The sequence below is a fragment of the Athalia rosae genome, chromosome 4 (genome assembly GCF_917208135.1).
Source record: "Athalia rosae chromosome 4, iyAthRosa1.1, whole genome shotgun sequence".
Classification (NCBI taxonomy): Eukaryota; Metazoa; Arthropoda; class Insecta; order Hymenoptera; family Athaliidae; genus Athalia; species Athalia rosae.
Window position 1 is genome coordinate 7,606,939 of NC_064029.1, and position 19,325 is coordinate 7,626,263.

General features: G+C 39.4%; 2 protein-coding genes across 7 annotated transcripts in view; both read right to left on the reverse strand.

The window, feature by feature from the left end:
• Positions 1-179: 179 nt before the first annotated feature.
• LOC105692655 (trypsin-1-like) lies at positions 180-1,575 on the reverse strand. The gene is made up of 6 exons (XM_012411983.3): positions 1,490-1,575; positions 1,336-1,409; positions 1,093-1,181; positions 746-998; positions 478-630; positions 180-392 (listed from the first exon to the last, which is right to left on the reverse strand). Exons 1-6 carry the CDS (start codon positions 1,524-1,526, stop codon positions 246-248), a joined length of 753 nt encoding a protein of 250 aa, XP_012267406.2. The 5' UTR covers positions 1,527-1,575; the 3' UTR covers positions 180-245.
• A 415-nt stretch (positions 1,576-1,990) lies between these two features.
• LOC105692764 (RYamide receptor) overlaps positions 1,991-19,325 on the reverse strand; it is a 33,958-nt gene continuing 16,623 nt past the window's right edge. For 3 of the 6 annotated variants that reach the window (XM_048654963.1, XM_048654962.1, XM_048654964.1), the window contains 9 exons: positions 17,871-18,004; positions 17,000-17,202; positions 16,573-16,721; positions 13,532-13,653; positions 9,681-9,898; positions 7,236-7,336; positions 5,564-5,654; positions 4,974-5,104; positions 1,991-4,548 (listed from right to left, as the gene is read on the reverse strand). In XM_048654963.1, coding sequence (XP_048510920.1) covers positions 4,263-4,548; positions 4,974-5,104; positions 5,564-5,654; positions 7,236-7,336; positions 9,681-9,898; positions 13,532-13,653; positions 16,573-16,721; positions 17,000-17,202; positions 17,871-17,979 — 1,410 coding nt within the window. In that variant the 5' untranslated portion in view covers positions 17,980-18,004 and the 3' untranslated portion in view covers positions 1,991-4,262. The remainder of the gene's footprint in view (positions 4,549-4,973; positions 5,105-5,563; positions 5,655-7,235; positions 7,337-9,680; positions 9,899-13,531; positions 13,654-16,572; positions 16,722-16,999; positions 17,203-17,870; positions 18,005-19,325) is intronic. The other 3 variants (XM_048654965.1, XM_048654966.1, XM_012412197.2) reach the window with 3 other exon arrangements.

Sequence of the window (19,325 nt, forward strand, 5' to 3'; positions counted from 1 at the left end):
GCCGCTGGATAAATGAACATCATGAATTTTCGCGGACGCGGCGATGAACTTTCTTTTCGGCCAATTTTCCGACCATTTTTCATCGCTCTAATTTTATATTAGAAAATATAATTGGATCGATGAAAAAAATGGAAATGATTTCTGCGATAAATCAACCGTCTGGATGAAATTCTCACTTGTTTTCACGGTAAATGGATTAATTTATTAAAATACTCTGAGCAACCTGAGGTTCCATTTCTTCATCTCTACACACCGGCCTTAGTACTGATCCAAGAACGAAGGGCGGCAATTCTGGTGAAAACTGCCGGTTTGCCAACGGCACCGCATCCGCCTCCCCATGAAACTATGCCGATCAACTTCTTCGCGTATACCAGAGGGCCTCCGTGGTCGCCCTGGAAGAAAAAAAAATTAAGACGTCCAGAAGAATACCCCATCTCGAATCATCGTTCGATAAAATTTCATGAGAAATATATTTACGGTGCAAATATCTTTTCCTCCAGTTGTGTAACCGGCGCATAGCATCCGGTCGGTTATCTTGTTTATTCTACTCAATGCAGTGGTGCAGACGGACGTCGCCACGACAGGCATTGTGGCGACTTGCAATCGTCCGGCGTACTCCGTTCCGCCGATCTGTAAAATTGAATCGGTAAAAAAAAGAGATTTTTTGGAATTTTACGCTTCCGATGTTCACCCGAGCGTTGATAATCGGAGGGGGGGTGTATAAAAATGTCTCGATGGCTCATACCGTGGTGATTCCCCATCCGGAAACTGTAGCGAGACTGCCGACCGCTACGGTTTCACCGTCGCTGGGAAGAGTCGCGACGCCGATATTCGGGCCAAGTTTAAAGGCGCTTGCGAGCTTCAATATCGCGATGTCGTAGTCCCATGTGGTACGTGAGTAACTCGGGTGAGCTACGATCGACGAAACCTTCTGCAGTGAGCCTTTTTTATTTCTGTGCTCCGTACCTCCGTTCACCGTGATGGTCGACGCGGTTTCTCTGAGAAAAATAATGTACATCCGCCGATGATAATTCACCATTTGAGAACAAACAATTTTCAAATTCCATTAACGAACGAGGGCTTAAAACTCACCCGTCGACGCATCGGGCTGACGTCAGAGCGGCTTTGGTGCTTATGATAACGCCACCGCACTTGAACGTTTCTTTTACCCATACACTCAGCTGAAATGAAAATTTTCCACATATTTCTATCCGTGCGTGGTCAACAGATCGTCGACGATATTCCGAAAGCGGATTCTGGTTCCTCGCTAAGGGAAGTATAACGTTCAGGAATTTCGGACGACGTTATATTTTATGCATAAAACACGGACTCTACCTGGTACGGAATGGCTTCGATGGTCGCCGCGGAACCTCCGACGACTCTGCCGGAAATATCTGCGCCGGTAGCAGCTGAAAATTCGTGTCATCGTGTTCGTATATTGAGAGGTATAAGGGTTATAAGACTCTTGAACAATAGAAGATAAACTCACCGATCACGCAGGCTAATAACGCGAGCAACACTTTCATTGTTGTACGCTAAAGAGTGATAACAGTTTTGAACATTTGATACGCGGTTTGATTTATATACCGTTTATCTCCAAGGACAACTAAAAATTCATTCAATCACGACGTCTGATTCGATCTTAAGAGCGCCCGTATCTAATCTGACGATAATTCGAACTCGTATCAAAGAATGGAAAACCTAAATATAGTTCGTATAATTGGAATCGCGAATCTCTGATCATCGCCGATATTCGATCGGTGAAATTCCGTGCAAATTGAAAATCACTTCAGAATCTGATTCGTCGAATAAAACGAACTTGGCGATTCGGTGAAGTATCGACGGAAAAACGAATGAATCACAACTTCCGGCCGGCCGCATTAATTTATTTATCTACGTATTTTTTTGGTCCCCTTGTTTGAGAGGATCAGGTCGATCCACTGATTGCAAGTGGAACCGAAGGAAGACCGAAGCTACAATTACGAATAACAACGTATCATATCATTTATTTATAACGAAATATGAGCTGTTCACTGTCTCAGCATATTATTTATACAGGATCAAAATTTGAGGTTTTGAGATTTTTTCTATAAATTTTGCAAGTTCACTGCAAAAAGTATGTACACGACAATTGTACCACACGAGGAAACCGCGATTCATATTATCCTGAACAGGTTTATAAAGAATAGTTATAATTATTATTATTTGACAAACAATACGTAAGCTATCGACTACTTTTAAAATCCTACTTATTTTTCCTTCACGGGTATAATTAGCTCGTTTTATATCGAGTCACATGTAACGTTTTTTGCTTGTTTGTTCTTTTTTTTTTATTTCGTGTAAATATATTTCATACATTCATATGGGAGACAACAGAGAAAAACAATATTACAAGGAATGATATTCACAAAAATTAAAGTACATCGAAATAAATTTTTAATATTCTTTTCTCGTTCCTGCTAGATAACTTCACGCGTTGTCATAAATGTAAAGTACAAAATAATCTTCTACAGGGTTGAATGACATATATTACAGTAATTAATTCAACCCGCATTACTACTCGGAAATTTTACATACCGCGCGATTTTGAGATACGAAAACGCCCAAACTTGTGGTTCGAATTCGCAGTTGGCTCTTCAAAGTCGTAAGGTGAAAATTTATAATTCCGCTATTATTAAGTTAGGCTAAAAATTCGATATCTAAATGTTAAAACATTCACAGTTTTAAACGCCTCTTTCCCCTATCATGTTGTTCTTACAGTGACTAGAGTTTTTCAATTCTGAAAAATAGTAATTTACACGTTGTGTAATAATTTTACATACATGTATATACAACACACGTGACAATTTAAAGCTAATTAAGTGGCTAGCTTCAGGAGTCACTTATAAACATACTAGAATTAATTTCAAGCTAGTTTAAGCGAATTTGAGTCATTTTCACTTCACTCGATTTCAAGCTCTCATATTTTATTAATTAAACCGCGATCCTTTCATAAAACCGTGTAATTCTCCGACGACCTTTTCCAAATGCTTTTTTCACTTTCCTTCCAATCGCCCCCGTACAAAAGAACGTAACGAGTTCGACCCAGTTTATTTCATTCCATTGAATACATTCTTCAATGAAGAACTCGAGATAACCTTCGAGCTGCAATTGGTATAAATATAGCCACTAAAGCGATCGATGGTACCACTTCGGTTTTAACTGTTCATTCAGCTAATCGACTTCGATCAACAGCTGAGAACGGATGATCATTTTTACCCCCCAATATGTAGGTTAAGGTGTTAATCGGTCTCAATATACATAAAAAAAAAAAATTGATATTCGGTCACGGGAAACGATAGAAATTTTTTTAATTTCACAGCCTGTTTTACTGTCCTATATACACTACAAATCCTTGCACATATTATGACGATCCACGAGACGATCTCAAATCTAATGAAAAAGCTCTTTGACTGTCGTAAGATTTAGTGCCGAAATTATTACGGTTCTCTTCTTTTCTCTTTTTGTTCGATCGCGGAAAATTGGCCTCTCACAGAAAAAAGGGGGGGGGGGGGGGTGAATTACCTGTAAGAATGAAGAATTACCAGATCAGCAGAAAGTTTCAATACTCCTTCGCACAGCCAGCAACTTTGACAAAGGAAATGCTAGTTTTCCTAAATTCCGGTTCTTTGAGCCATACCCATCATATAAATACAAGCAACACCCATACGTCAGTCGTACATTACACAGATTGGCGACCATTATTTCATAATTACAACAACAATTTTAATACCTATTCTAATCAAATTAATTCATCGTTTTATAATGTTTAATATTTTTTTTTTTCTTTGTCTTATCGAGAGTTGTAGTCTGCAACAGATAGTTATTCTATTGCCTTTCTTATATCTACATGTTTTTTAACTTTTCAAAAATTTGGTATTATATGGAGGTGGACTCTAACCGCACATCAATTTCTAATTTGGATTAAAATTTCACCTCTAACTCCATCGATATATAGGTCCTATTCGAAATATGATAAAAATAGAATAAATTAGAGCTTCTTTTCTATTAAAATAATCAATATTGATCAATGTTCTTTTATACAATCAAATGACTAACACGTGTTAAAAATTGTCGACAGATATCCTATGTAGGTTCGTTGAAGATCAATCTCTCCGCATGAGCATCGCATCTAGAATTTCAACGAGAATGATACTAATACGAAGTAAATGATGCTGCTGGTGTTAGAATTTGGGGCGTTGTTTTAACTAACTAGGGGTGAATTAGAGACATAGTTCCCTCGAGTTGAGGTCGTTCGTGTGCTTGTGCCTTCCGGAAGCGAAGACGTAAAGTTCAGTGCCGTTGTTCGGGGATTTGGGAACATTGCCGAGGGTCCCATTTCCGTTACGGATACAACAGCTAGTTGACGTCAGACTTCTAGTTGCCGCGTCAATTCCGTTGGCTGGTAAACGGGGTGGTCCTCTTACGGAAACCCCTCGGTAAAATGAAGCTGCCGCCGGGCATCCGCCCGACGCGGGTCGTCGCCAATCGTACCTTGTGAAAAAAAGTCTAACATTGGAATTCATTACATGTCCTCTGATTTCAATAAATCACGTTTTCGAAAACCGAATCGCCGATGGTTGCGAAAATATTAGAATTATTTCTCTTTTTGTCTTCTGTTCTCAAATTCGTTCACCTAAGCTTTTTATAGAGGTCGCGTTATTGTCTCCCCTTCGATTTTAACGGAAGAAAATGAAACGCGAGAAGAGAAAAAACGAAAATTATTACGCTCGGTCGATTACCATAACTGAAATTTGATAGCTTGGAGTATTAGGTATAATTAAAAAAGATTAAAAAAGGAGGCAGGAGACTTTTCGGCTCATATAATATTTAAATTACAAATGGCGCAAGAAAATAGAATTGAGAAAATAGTAAAAAAGATGCTGAAGCATATTATAGACGAAAGCATTTTCGATGGTAGGGTAATCAAGCACCTGAGGATATACCTGATGGACGCCCTCGTAGATTGAGTTTTATCAAGGTCGAGGCTATCCGTGGGTGGACTAGCCGACCATTTTCGGGATCTGAACGGACATCTCTGCTGGAACTCCCTCTTAAATTTTTCCTAACGGATCAGAGCAAGGGTAATTTTGAGAAAAGTGTGCTCAATAAATATTTTCTCTTCTGCTATATGATAACAATATTTTTCTTCTACTCTTGGGTCGTGGAATTTTCGCACAATTCCTTCGAATTCATGTACACGATCATCGAATCACAAGAGTCTTCACGTTTAAATCAATCATTATATACATCTAAAACAATAGAAGCCCGACAATTGCGACGTCTTATAACAGGATGATAACTTTACATGGACTCCAAATAATTTTCGGATCATCAATCAAAATAATCAACCCTTCGGTTTTGATGATTACGCTCCAGAATGCCTCTCATTTATATTTCATGCAAAAAGCTTGTATTAATGATAGCGAAGAGCTGCTCGAAGCGACGGAGGCGAGTAATACAACGAACATATCGTAAATCAAACATCACGCTGATGTAAAAATAACTACATACTTTTACTTACGTTGTAAATGCCGTAGATGAAGGGGTTGTAACAGCTGTTCGACATGGCCAGCCAATCGCAACAGAACCATATTATGTTGATGTATCTGTACCTGAAATTGTTCGAGAGAAAAAAAAAACCAAAAAAAAAAAGCATTAATGTGTTCAGTGACGTCATCGTAATTTAGTGAATTGTTTCCACCTCACACCGCTATTAACCGCCATATTCTAAATATGAGCGAAAGAAAGTTTCACATTTCCGAAAAACAAGTATCTCCTAGAAAGTGTATTCCCAGTTTGTTTCGTGTTTCCGAAACTCATTAGGTATACCCCTCCCCAAAAAGTTGCGGGTTAGACAAAACTTATTAGAGTGGTTTAGAATTTCGTCTCATCAAAGTGTATAAAGTGTTTCCTTACGCCGCAACGCGATATTTCAGTCTAAAAATTAGTTAAAAAATAAATAAAAAATGAAAAAAAAAAAATTTATATTTTAAGTGACATTCAAATGTCAAATATTCCCTAACATTATCATTACACAGCTGAATCTCGTTGAAATCTTTACGGACGTGCCCGATTCAATGTATACATAAACCGTGAAACAATATCTGACGAGGTGCAATCAGGTGAAGAAGAAAAATTTAAAAAGAAAAGCGAAGACAATGAAAAAGAAATACATCGTTCCGATGCACTTTGATGAGAAGCTCTGCGTTAGCCGGTAATCAGAAGCAATTGCATGGGTATATATACCGAAACGTAGCGAGAACCCGGCCGGCGGCTATCGCATAGTAGGTCGGATGGAAAATCATAATAATAATATCGGTATAACCATTATGTTGGCGCATCACAGCACGTAGGCAGGTATGTAATAATAATTATAATAATGATGATAATAATAATAAGTATAATAATAATGAAGATGATTCTGCGAAATGAAATTTTTAAACATGTACATGTACGTATTATAATGAACGTTTTATATTACCTTAGGGTAATCTCAAAGGAACAGAGAAGATATCCAAAAATTGCAATAAGCATAAATCCACAAGAGACTGAGGAAAAACATCGATGAAAAATAAAAAAAATTGCAGGAAAAAATAATCCACCGTTTATTGTAAGAAATATGTAGGGATATTCGCGTATTTGGTATGTAGGTACGCGTATAATACATATAAGTATACGTATGACATACCCCACCCGTTTATCATAGTTCTCCTCAGCGATAGTTTGACTTGGAAAATTCCACGTTTTGTATTTTATACATGTTTTTTTGGAGAACAATGAAGCGCGAGCTCTTCCGAAGAGGAAAATATTAGAATGTACATTTTCTTTCATCGGTGCACAATAAACCGTTTCTCTATATTGAAAATACACGAGAATAAAAGCTTCTGGAATAGATGTACCTGGATTCAAGTTTTACTTCATGCGAACCAACGTCTGATATTTCGACCGATCTTCGGTTATGAATTTCAATATCAAAATATCTTTTAATAATTGTTAGAAAATTATTAAAAAGATTGATCCAACGCTCCTTCCATCGCACAGCTATTCCCATTGTACGATGACGTATTAACGTTGAGATAGAACGATATTGGATCGTAAAAATCTTTCCGTCTATTTTTATCGCCCCAAGTTCGATGGCGATGGATGCAAAACGCATACGTATCTACGTATTATGTATGCCCATAAATACTCACTCGTTAATTTCCGGGTACGTGTACTGAAGAACGTTATAGGTCTGCAGGGGTAGCCAACATACGGCGAACAGAGCTACCACGATTACCAGCATCTTGATCACCTGCGGAACAAAATAGATAATTGATGGGAAAAAATAGAGACGACAAAATGATCGGCTTATGGAGATATCTCTTGAAGATATCTGAATTCGAGGACCATCGTCACGCGGTCCTGAGTCGAGAGTTATGATTAATGCGGATATATGGATAAAGTGCAACGAGAAGAGAAAAGCAAAAAAAAATTCCGAATGAAAGAAGCTCTCGCTTTAATTTCCGCCGAATAAAATACGTACTGCGTACCTATAGGTATACCGCGCAATATCAATCTTCTAGATACTCCGACGATTCCTTTCGTCCGACTGATTTTTACGTCGCGGTATATCGAATAGTTTATAACACACGGTACGTAACATAAAAGATGCGAACGCTGCTGTGAGGTGAATTTGGTTCGCTGCAACTGTACTGCAAGTTTTCTCAACTATATTCATGACTGGGTTCAAGAATTTCCTGAAAGCCGGGTTCATATCCTCGCCGTGGTACGTGTATACGTGTATTATAACAAGAGAATTTTCACGCCATTGAAAATTCAACGACGACGTTAAGCTCTTAATAAGTCGTATGTATAGCATTCTAGGCGAACATACCCCTTATATAATTGTGTATCAAACGTACTACGTATAAGTTATGTACACCTAGGTACACCAGCGCCTATAAGCTCGCACCTGGTCGTTCACTGGCGACATATCGCGTGTTCAACAATTTTATCATCTCTCCCATCGTACATGCAAATCAAATTCGAGGACAACCGAGTCAACCTCTCCGTAACGAAACAATGGGCAATAAACGAGCAGCCTCCCCTTTCATCATCTCCGTTGCAACGTCTCGTTATCCCCTAAGCTTTTTGTCTAGACGGTTTGCATATTTTCGGGGTATTCGATAGCGATTCTTCATCGTTGATCGTATCAAACGGTACAACTGCTCCGAAATCTCCTTCTTCAAAGTGCGAACACTCGCTACGACACGGTGGATGAATTCCGATCGCGGAATCCGTGAAAAAAAAAAAAAAAAGCGAGAAAAAGGACACATCGACATTTTCTCGGATCTGAACCAGCCTGCAGACTGCGCATCGACGAAACATCTAGAACCGTGGGAATTGCAGAGTCGAACACGCGGTATATTTAATACAGAATTCCGATTGGTTCTCGCTAGATTGTTGAGAGACACGTGTCCAATTTTCCTCGAAGATTACTTCCCGAGATTCAAAAAGCGTTCGCGCTTATATTAACTTTTTGAAAAGCCTTATTTTCGCACACGTCACACCTCCGATAATTTCAACAAAGAAAAACATTCGAACACCTACGTGACACATTTTTTTCATATCAAGTCCTGTACACACCCCCATGCATACCCTGCAGTGTAAACGTACGTACAAATAATATAACGTAACGCTCTTTTGCGAATTCCTGAAGCAAGACGAGACTCGACGGATTAGGTTGGTGAAATTATTTTTTATTTTTTTTTTTTTTTTCCAACAAAAGCCGGCTGATTCGGATGAGAATTTTCAACGAGTAATCCAAAATTTTACTCGCCGATTTAATGCGATGAAAAAAGGCAGCAATGAAAGGCGAAAGAAAAAGGAAAAATGAAAATATTACATCACGAATATTCGAAAATCAACGCGAAGCAAGTTCGTATACGATCGTGTGTACAGCTGAACTTTAACGTGTACATCGCACACATAGATATAGAAAATTACGGTATAATATATATCTGTACCGGGAACTCTGTGCAGCAGGGTAACGATTTCATAAAAATCTACAGAGGAGCTGCTTGCATAAATCTCATTTTCGAGGGTGCCCGTGTGCCTACTGCCGCATTGCGTTATAAAACACGTCGTTTTTTTTTTTTCATTCCTTCTTTTTCTCTCTCTCCCAACGTTTTCCGGAAAAGATTCACCAACCTCTCACCGGTTAGCGGGCGTAATACTTTTTTTCATCTCATTCATACACTCCTATATACGCTTTGAAACGTTCTTCCGATATATTCGTGTTATGGTCAAATAATATCCACGCGATTTCATACGCCAAGTTTTATTCGCGACGAAGGGAATGTTATAGAGAAAAAAAAACAAAAATTTTTTTTTATTCGATTCCATTGCGCAGATCGATCCGGAAGTGGACGTCATTGTTTATCGTTCATTTTGAAGTTATTGCCCACTATTTATATCGTCAACAAAATGAACGTCGAGTTTGTACGCCTTACGTCTCGACGAGTCTGCCACGATAAAGAATATTTCAATCACGCTTCTTCGTTACTACGAATAATGAATAATGATAACGAGCGTTTCGGTTTGATGAAGAATTTCCGTGAAAGAACGGAGAAAGTTAATTAATATTCGGCAGTCACCTTTTTCTTATTCTTCATAAGATTGGCGTCGCGAGAATCTTGCGCGTTTCCCGGCGCTCTGCTACCCCAAAGTCTCAACGCCATGCGAGCGTAGACGAATGAAATAACGGCCAACGGTGTCAAGTATTGAAGAATTCCAAGCAACGCTCTGTACATGAGCATAGATTTGTCCGACATATTTTCATTTCGGCAGAATGGTTTCAAACGAAATCGTCCAGCTGAAACAAAAAGGAAAATTCATGTACAGCAGTAACGATGATTTGTAATACGATAAACGAGTCTGTGAATCCTACGGTACGCTTACAACATCTGGCTCACTTTCGTCGGTTGTTTTTTTTTTTTTCTTTTTTTATTGATCCAATTCGAGAGTGGCGAGATCTTTGTGTTTAACGAGCGAGATCTCGCTCCCATTTTCACCCTCGATATTGCGCAGAATTGGCGGCGGCGAGGTGAGAGTTGAACTTTTTTGCACCGCGAAAATGACGAGAAGTCTTCGAATGTGGGAAATATAGACGATTCACTTCCCCTCGTCGACTCGTTCTGGTCCACCACCCACCTCCCGTGCTGTACACGCGCACCACCCCGATACAAATTGGACGAGAATATTCGCTGAGAATTTGATCAAAGACCTCCGCGGATTTGATTATACTTAAAAACCATTCCGCGTGCGGAAAGAATGTTTTTTTATTTCCATCCGACCGTCCGTTTCGTTTTTGTCTTTGTCGTTGTTTGGTAGAATTTTTAAAAAAAAGTAAGCTCTGGTGAGTCCGAGATTAATCCGCTTGCCGGATAATTGATCAAATTCACATCGCGAATTCGAAATACGTACATCGACTGATGAGGAAATTGTGTTTGTATATTGTAATACATGAAACGAAGAATATAACAACGTATTTCTTGTTTTCGTTTCCGAATGAATAATGAAGTTATACGCGGATCATGTTCTAAACTGTACACGTTTCGTATAGCCGCGATGCGACCTAGTTTGGTCTGCGTGTATAAGATTAATTATCTGTACCCGGAGAATTATATGTATGTACACCGTACTACTATGAATAGCAATATAATATGCACGCGCGATCAGAATAACATTATGAACAACAAACACGTGTTACAGTGAATACGCGGCGTATTAAGCTACATGAAAAGGGTTGGAATCAAGGAAAATACGGAAGATCGTATACGAACGTATAATTGACAAATATAAACGTAGCAATTTCTTCTCTGAAAAGTGAGAGATGGCCGATTTTCACTGCTCACGTTTCACTCGCGTTAATTAAATTTTTTTGCAAGTGTTGAATAAATAAAAAATCAAAACCAAAATGAGGGGAAAGAAATTTTGTTTCAGTTATTAATCACTCCCGATGAACTCAACGCTCTGCACAGCGTCGTTAGGAAAAACGAAAAGAAAAGAAAAAAAAACTTTTTCATCGGCTCATCCAATAACCACAGAACTCTTCGTAGCGAAGTAGGAGGTGGAAAAAAAAACCGAATCAAAAAAATCGGATGAGAAGTACCAACGGAATTACCTTGTGGGTATAAATATACGAATTTCGGTCATTGTAAGACGAGCAACTCAGATAACTCCTGAGAACTAATTTGAATAATAATGTTCCCACAATTTACCGAAACTTATATAAAACTTCTAGCGATGAAAACTCCGTCAAAAAGTATAAATGATTTTAAGAAAAAAAAAAGAAATACAAAAATACCGGTGAAAAAATTTTCTGCATCTGGTCGTACTTTCCGTTAACATTTATTTCATCCCTCGCCGTTGGACATCGAGAGAATCATCGTCCTGGGTCGATGATGGGATAAAAAAAATAGGGCAAAGAGAGCAGGGTCGTTAGGCAGTTTGGATTTGGTTGTGACCCACGTACGGTAAGGGGTCTCTGAGGTAATTGTATACACCCCAGCTCGGTCTATCGAAGGTGGAATAAAATTGAAATTGCCTACCTCCAATATGGTTATATAGCCTGGATCAGCATCGGTTTTTCACGACGGGGATCGATTTGATAAATAAAACTAACGCGCGGACGGCTCTAAAAATGCCAAGAGATTTGGAGGACAACTATAGATGGAAGAAAAAACTTGGCTAAAAGAAACAAATTAGCTTATTCCGAATTTTCAGAGACGTTTGCGTGTAACGCGATAAACCCACCTAATTAGCACAAGCGCACCTGCTGTTCTCGGCTAATGTGGAGGTGCATTTAATTAAATTTAATTAATGCTCCCTTCACGACCATAGCGCGTTGTGTTCGGTTGTACATAAGCCAGAGGCGATGTTCCCACTTCTAAGTCTAACGAGCGTGCAAATTCGACGGAATTTATTGAAAAAAAAAAATATCATCGGAATTCCAAGCACCCCGTAATTCGTATCCTCCGATCGTGAGGCAGTGTGCACAAGATTTTACACAATTCAAATCCGATCGTAAAGAGAATCATCGTTTCTAAAAAGTAGACGCAAAAAAAAAGAGAAAAATTCCAGTGAAACATCGTGGAAAATGTTTTCAGCTAACTTCAGCGAATGCGGTACAGCTGGTGTAATGTAATGAAAAAAGAAAAAAAAAGAAGAAAGTAAAATGAAATACCTACGTATAAATATGCAGTAAAATTTCACCCTTCGTCACTTTTCGCTAACTGACTTTTATGCTCTCCGCGTAAATTGGCTGCCGTAAATTGGTTCGCACCCGAAAAGAAAAGGGTAATAATGCCGCGAGAAAAAGATTAAAATAGAATGAAGTTGAATAAAATAAATGAAGAAAGAAAAGGAAATAGAGAAGAAAGTATGAGAAAATAAAAAATCGTCCCTTTGTTTACGCAATCACCGTACAACGGTGCGTAACGTGAAGGGATGAAGACTATAAGCTCGTCACGAAATTGTGGAGGGAAATTTCGATCCGGTTGAATCTGACGTGAAAATTCCGAACCAGATGAAATCTTTGAGGGTGTTCGTTATTCGGGATCTATGCCAATCGCTTGAATCTAGTACCTTTTTCTCTCTTGGCATTTATGTATGTTTCTTTTTTTTTTTTTGTTCGTTGGTTTGTTTTTGGAATTGGACGTTGAAAATCAAGAAACAGTAAAGCCTCGCATAGAAAACTCAAAGAAAATACGTTGAGCTACAACTCGGAGGGACGAATATTTTGAGCGTGGCTGTTGTATCTCGTAGCTCGCGAGGTTCGAGTTCACCGCAAAGAAATCAAAAGATTCGAGTCTCGACGATCCGAGTCGCTGTACATACAGTACGCGCAAACGAATATCCAAATTTCTAACGGAAGGGTACAAAGCTCCAGACTACGTACCCGTGCCAACCTAGGGAAACCGAATCGCTGAATCTTCCATTCGAGTTATACAGCTCGTGAAATCCAACTCCGAAGTACGGATCTATGGTTTTTACATCACCTCACCCTATACGACCGAAATAAACTTTGAAAATTTTAGATTGCCCCCGTGAACCGTCGTCAAGTTATCTGCGTGGGGGTGAAGGTAAAATAATGAATGTTCCACTCAATGATTTACATCCGTTCACGCGGTACAACGGCTGAATTTGACTGCCCTAATAAACGGGCCCTCTAATTCACTCTTTTTCACACTCGAAAATTTCCATGTATATTAAACGCCCCGCTGCATGTGCTTGACCATCGTTTAAATTATCCACGTGATAATTGTCAGGCGATTTATGGATTTTACAAACAAACGCATGGGAATGAGAATGATACGAAGTTCGTCAATTTTTGCAGTGCAATGTACTTTAGCATACTTTGAGAAAAGGGTTACGACGAGGCGTGGGATCGAGCGCCTCGAGATACGTATTCCGGAGTAAAAAAAAGAGTGCGTGCGTAACTCACCCCCAGCACTTTCCGGTTCCATAACCACCCGGAGAGCAGCGGCCATTGGAGCAGCGAGAGCACCCCCCAGAAGCCAGATACCAGCGATTATGATTTTCGCTCTGAGTTTACTCGGTCTTGCGCTAAAAATAGAATATCACAGGCATCAATTTTACGTTTGACATTCAATTACTATTATAAAACGAACTCGGATCGATGAATCGACGACGCTATAATAACGCGAAATTCCCAGATCTGCGGCGCAATCAATTATTTTCGATTCGATATTCGTACCGGGTGTAATATACATCGGACAAAAATAGAACGATATAAATTTCAGCGAAAGTCCGACAGAGAAATTACGAAACCTCGTTGTCTCGCGCACAACTACTATTGTCGAGGGCAAAGGGGATAGGTGAAATTTTTCGTTTGTTTTCGTTAAAAAACGCGTTCAGCGAAGACTTTAAAAAACCGAGAAACAATAAGCGTGGGTATAAAGCACCGTTTATTTCAATGGAAGTCTTTTTTGGTTTTTCTTCATATATTTCGCCTTCGCGGGGTAGGAAAATTACAGCAACCGGGGAGAAGTACGTGATTATTTTCCGCCGAATTCTTTTAAAACAGAACAAAGTATCCTCAATTTTCACGACGGTGTCAAGCACGTGAAATAATGAGAATTATTCGTCACCCCGCAGAGTTATGACACCGTATCCACCCCGTGTAGAACCCAAAAATACCGCTCGAATAACAGTGTCGTACGATTCCCGACACCCCGACATCTGGATTTTAACACCGATTGTAACGTGTCGAACGTATCGCGTTACTGTATCGCCGAAAGGGCGTATCGAAAAAAAAAAAAAAAAATCTCCAATCAACTTAAATATGAGAATGAATACACGAATCGTTGTAGTAACGCGGTTTGTTATCCGCAGTTAAGCACCGCGAGCTGTATAAATCTTATCGACGAAATATTCAAAAAGGATAAAAATTATGCAACCAAAGGGCGCGTACTCCTCGTCGATTCGTTACGCAATCTCGATAATAATTATACCAAACACATCGACCACGCGTAAAAATGTTGAATTTATTCAGCACCGATCGATTCAAATTTGACTGCGGTTGGATTTTTTCCTCTTCATAATAGTTCGACGGTTCTCGAGAGAGATTCGTCTGTTGAAGAGAAAAAGAAACAACCGCGAATGAGGCGGGGGGGTCGGTTTCGAATGCATTTGTTACATCGATGGTGTGTATTTACGAGGTAATTCAACGTAGGTACATGGTACACTCAGGCAGCACAATTCTAGTAAATATCAGTTTCAAGTAGGGTGGTGCATGTGCAACAGCAGTAAATACTAAAGCTCGAACTGCGCTCCGTTGTAACTGGGTAGGTACCCCTCGTAAACTAAAGTACGTACGTACGTATACCCTCGACCCATGGCGCATATCACGGAATATTACTCTTTTGTTGTTCACTCGAACGGGGGTATAAATAAACCGCCGTGAGGAGCACATACATATAATATCGCAATATTAAGTAGCGCTCTTAACGACGTTGTATCGAGGCCGCCCTAGGCGTCCGCATCGGCGACGTACAACGAGGATTTTCAGAGATGTAACGTTATATTCAAAAATTTTGAAATTTATGCTCGAAATCGTACGCGCTGAACTCATTTTTTTTTTTTTTTTTCTACATCTTTTCATCGTCATTATTATTATCGTGTGTAAATAAATAATTTTTCAATCGTCGAGCCTGCACACAGTACCTACTTCTCGGTAACATATACATCGGTTAGTTTTTAGTTATTTTAACCCGAATAACGAGCAGATTTGGCAGAAACCAGTTGGGGTTGAATTTTATGGGTTGCCATTTTCTGAGAGATCAAAGTGCTCGATCGTAACAGTGATAACCAAGCTTTGCAGAAATTGATCAAATTCGTTGCGATAATAAATTGGGTGAGAAAATAATTTATCTTGATACAAGTTGGGGATGTAAAAAAGTTGTAGAAAAAACAAAAAAACAAAGAAATTAGGACAAGTTCTGAGACGTGATATATTACGGGTCCGTTTTACCAGTGTATGGATACGTGCGCGTATGCGGAGCGGAGGCACTGAAGCAGATTTAATGAATTTTGGCCTTCATGTTTTAATCCTCTGTCACGATACCTGAATCCTCCTCATTAAGACTGGCTTAAGTTTAACACAAAAAAAAAAAAAAAAAAAACAAAACATTGAAAAACGAGCATGCGTTCCCTCATACGCACGCGATTTTAATCCCGGAAAATTGAACCTCGAGTCGAAGACCATCGAAGCGTATGAATTTCTAAAAAGAAACACGTAGATATCGCAATTATTTATAGGATCATTCAGCTCTATGCGATTTCTCATATATCACGGATCGCAGCCAAATAATGAAGTTGAAAAAAAAAACTAGGTTGTTTTACAATTTTTTTTCTGCTTCGTACGTGTGATACGGGTGCTTTTGAAGTCGATTGAATGTAAAAATGCTCATTACTTCTCGTCGAGCGATGGATCAATTTTTTCCGCAACCTGATCCGAGCATCTCGCAGTTTATCGTCAGTCAGATAACATAATTTTCCGCCGCTATTTTCTTTCTAGGAATTTCATAAAACATAAATCGTCATTCGTTCGCTAGAATCCTGGTACCGAAAGCTTTCTACTTGGGCATAAGCGAAATATACCCCGTATATCTATTACGTGGCACCTCGTATACGCGGTTCGGGTTTCACAGTGACCGCGCGAAATAGGGAAAAAAAGCCGAGAGAAAAAAAAGTCCCATAAGCATCGAATAGATTCATTAACTATGAAAGATAAAAGTGACGGGGAGTCGTGAAATTTTTTACTTCACTCTTATCGCATACCATTCGGTGGTTATGTATCTGATAATGGTGATATTGGTGATCCCCGCAGCCTGGAAATGGCTATGGATAGGAATATGGTCTCGCTAAAATATGTGCCTGTATCGTTTACGGTAATCAAATAACTTACATTTTATTTTTATCTATATACATTTATTCCTTTTTTTTTTCTTACGGTAAACTTACCTCAGGGGTTTGAGGATCGCACGGTGTCGGTCGACAGCGATTGCCGTTAACGTAAATACCGAAACATTTACGGAGAGAACTTGTACGAATGGACAAAATGCGCACATGAAATACGGAAGGTTCCATCTCTGCAGTAACGCCGCCTGAAACTGTAAAACCAGAGGAAATGATTTTTCTTCTTTCCGTTGTGTTTTTTTTCTTTTTCTTTTTTTTTTTTTTTTTATTACCGCACCCAGCTTTGCTTTGGCTCTACGATTTCTTCACGGTAGGTATGTGGCACGGGAGGCTTATAACGCCTATTCAAAACTCGCGAAAGACTTCAAAGAACCATTTCACCGCAGTGAGTTGATTCAGGGAGAATTTATTATTCCTTTTTATCCTTTCAAACTTTTAGAATTTTTCTCGCGAACTCGTATAATTTTCTCACCTGAAACGGAATCGCGAAAAGACCAATGACTATGTCGGCTAAGGCGAGATTGGCTATGAAACAATTTGTTACGCTCTGCATTCGTCTGGACGTTGCTACGATCCACATCACCAAAGCGTTTCCGACGACAGCCAAAACGGATATACTCCCGTAACAGACGCTCAACAAGGCTATGAGTCCGGCAGGTACATCGTAAAGATCATCTAGAATCAAAAAAGTTTCAAATCAGTAGCCATAGGTCACGAGTTATCTTCGGATTCTTCTGCGATAAAGCTTTTTCTCAGGTAGGCATATTATGCGTCAGAAAAAATACAACCAAATCGAAGTATTCGAGATCAAATAGAATACGTACCGGCGAAGAACGGAAAGAATAAAGTGAAACGAACCCGAAAGAAGCTTGACTAACAAAAAACTAATATTGTATATATATACACGTCGCAAGCACGCGACGAAACGATACACTTACAATGGGTGCAAAAACTTCGGGCTCATTTTGCACACGAGGATTCTTCGTTTGATCGAATTTTATTGGATCGTGTGCTCCCACTTTTTCCCCCCATTCTGCGTAGGACGTCTGATGTCTACCCCTTACTGTCTACGCAACAGATTACATTCTACACCTTTCGATACGGACAGCCCATGATGTATCGGTATTTCATCTGGGTATACGGAGAAACGACCGTTACGGCGCCCTTGACGATCTACATCCCTTAAACTGTACGCGTTTTGTCAGACGGAATTTCTAGTATCTTTTTTTTTTTTATTGCCCAACTGTTTGATGCGGGAGGGAGCCGAACTCCTTTGCGGTTGGATGAATTCTGGGCTAGTTAATTTTTAGGTAATTGACAGTTTGAAGAGAAAAATCACTGACCGTATTCGTCGTAGCCGGATTCGTTCTCGTAGGTCCAAAAAGTAGAGTTGAATCTCGAGGGCCAGGCCCCATCGGGCCCGCCGTCTTCCGCCGACCAGGAAACGTTCATGCTACGTCCTCGTGAATTCAGAAATCTGAAACAGAGGAAATTCGTTCGTTGTTTTTAAAAATTCGTATATTCAGTTCGATGGGAATACGGAAAACTTCAAAGTCAATTTATTTGAACCCGAGTACAACGAAAACAGTGAAAAAAAATTCGCGTGCAGACACATCGGGTACAGATGTTGAATATAACAGAAAAAACTCAGCGTATACAGTGGAAGTGTGAATTTGAAACATATCTGTGGTTCCAGTTTTGTCGTGATTTTTTCAGCCTGAAAACTAGAATTGCGCGATATTATCAGAGCGTGACTAATAACTAGCTAACGTCATAACGAATTGTGTTTCCCAAGGAACTAATTCATCACGTCAAAAGCTGCGACTGCAGCAGCCTCGGTGCCGCGGATGATCAAATTATTCAAAAAACTCCTACTCCAGATTTCGTAAATTTGTACTTTTCTATTCTTGTCGTTTCAAATCGGGGCGGATAAAACCCCGGATTTTTTTTCTAGTTCGGTGCATTTACTTCGTTCGCATATTTTCTTTTTCATAAAGTATAATTCGTGCGTTTCGCCGACTCGCATGACCCGAACGATTTCGTGCGGGACGAACGGAATAGCAATTTTATTCAAATGATTCTTATTTTATCGCGAAAATGGCGGCTCATCCTCCTCGCATAATTGGACGTTATCGTTGTACATTTTCAAAAATAGACCAATAAAATAAACTAGAAAAACGCAAAACATGTCGTCCCATGAAAAGCTCCTGTGAAAAAAAGCCGTGACCATTAAAGCGTTAACAATGACATCGTTGTGCGGTTACCCGAGGCAAATAAACACTGACAAATGAATTAATCGATCATTTCAATAATCCCACGTTTCGCAAGCTTTTCGTTAGCATTTTTTGGGGAAGCGGAAATAAAAAAAGAAACGAAGTGGTCGCACGATTGAAACGAGTAATGGTTTTTTTTTTTCAATTTTTTTTTTTGTTATTTTGTTATTTTTGGTACCAGATCGGTGATAAAGATACAAACAACACTCAACGAGCTGATCGTTCGAGTTGATAATTCACAATATGTTGGTTTTGTTATTCAGGATATTCATCGCTACCTGATACGGACCTCGTATATTTTCTGCACACTATATCCGTTGGTTTTAGGGTGAAAGCTGGGAGTGGTGACATTAAAGATATACAATATCGATGTCAGAGCCGCTCGATACAATGCTTGCTTTTATCCCGGAAAAAGGAATATGATTTTATATCGCCGTGCTGGAGATTGCAGAGGGACCCTGTTACTTTGGCACTTTGAAAAAAAAAGCCTGGGATTTGGGTGTAAGGAAAACAATATAAAATTCG

Coding starts and splice junctions, on each gene's coding strand:
- LOC105692655 (XM_012411983.3), bottom strand. CDS start 1,526: ATGAAAGTGTTGCTCGCGTTATTAGCCTGCGTGATCG. Junction 631..745: donor CCGGATGGGGAATCACCACG/GTATGAGCCATC, acceptor TCAATTTTACAG/ATCGGCGGAACGGAGTACGC. Junction 393..477: donor GAGGAAAAGATATTTGCACC/GTAAATATATTT, acceptor TTTTTCTTCCAG/GGCGACCACGGAGGCCCTCT.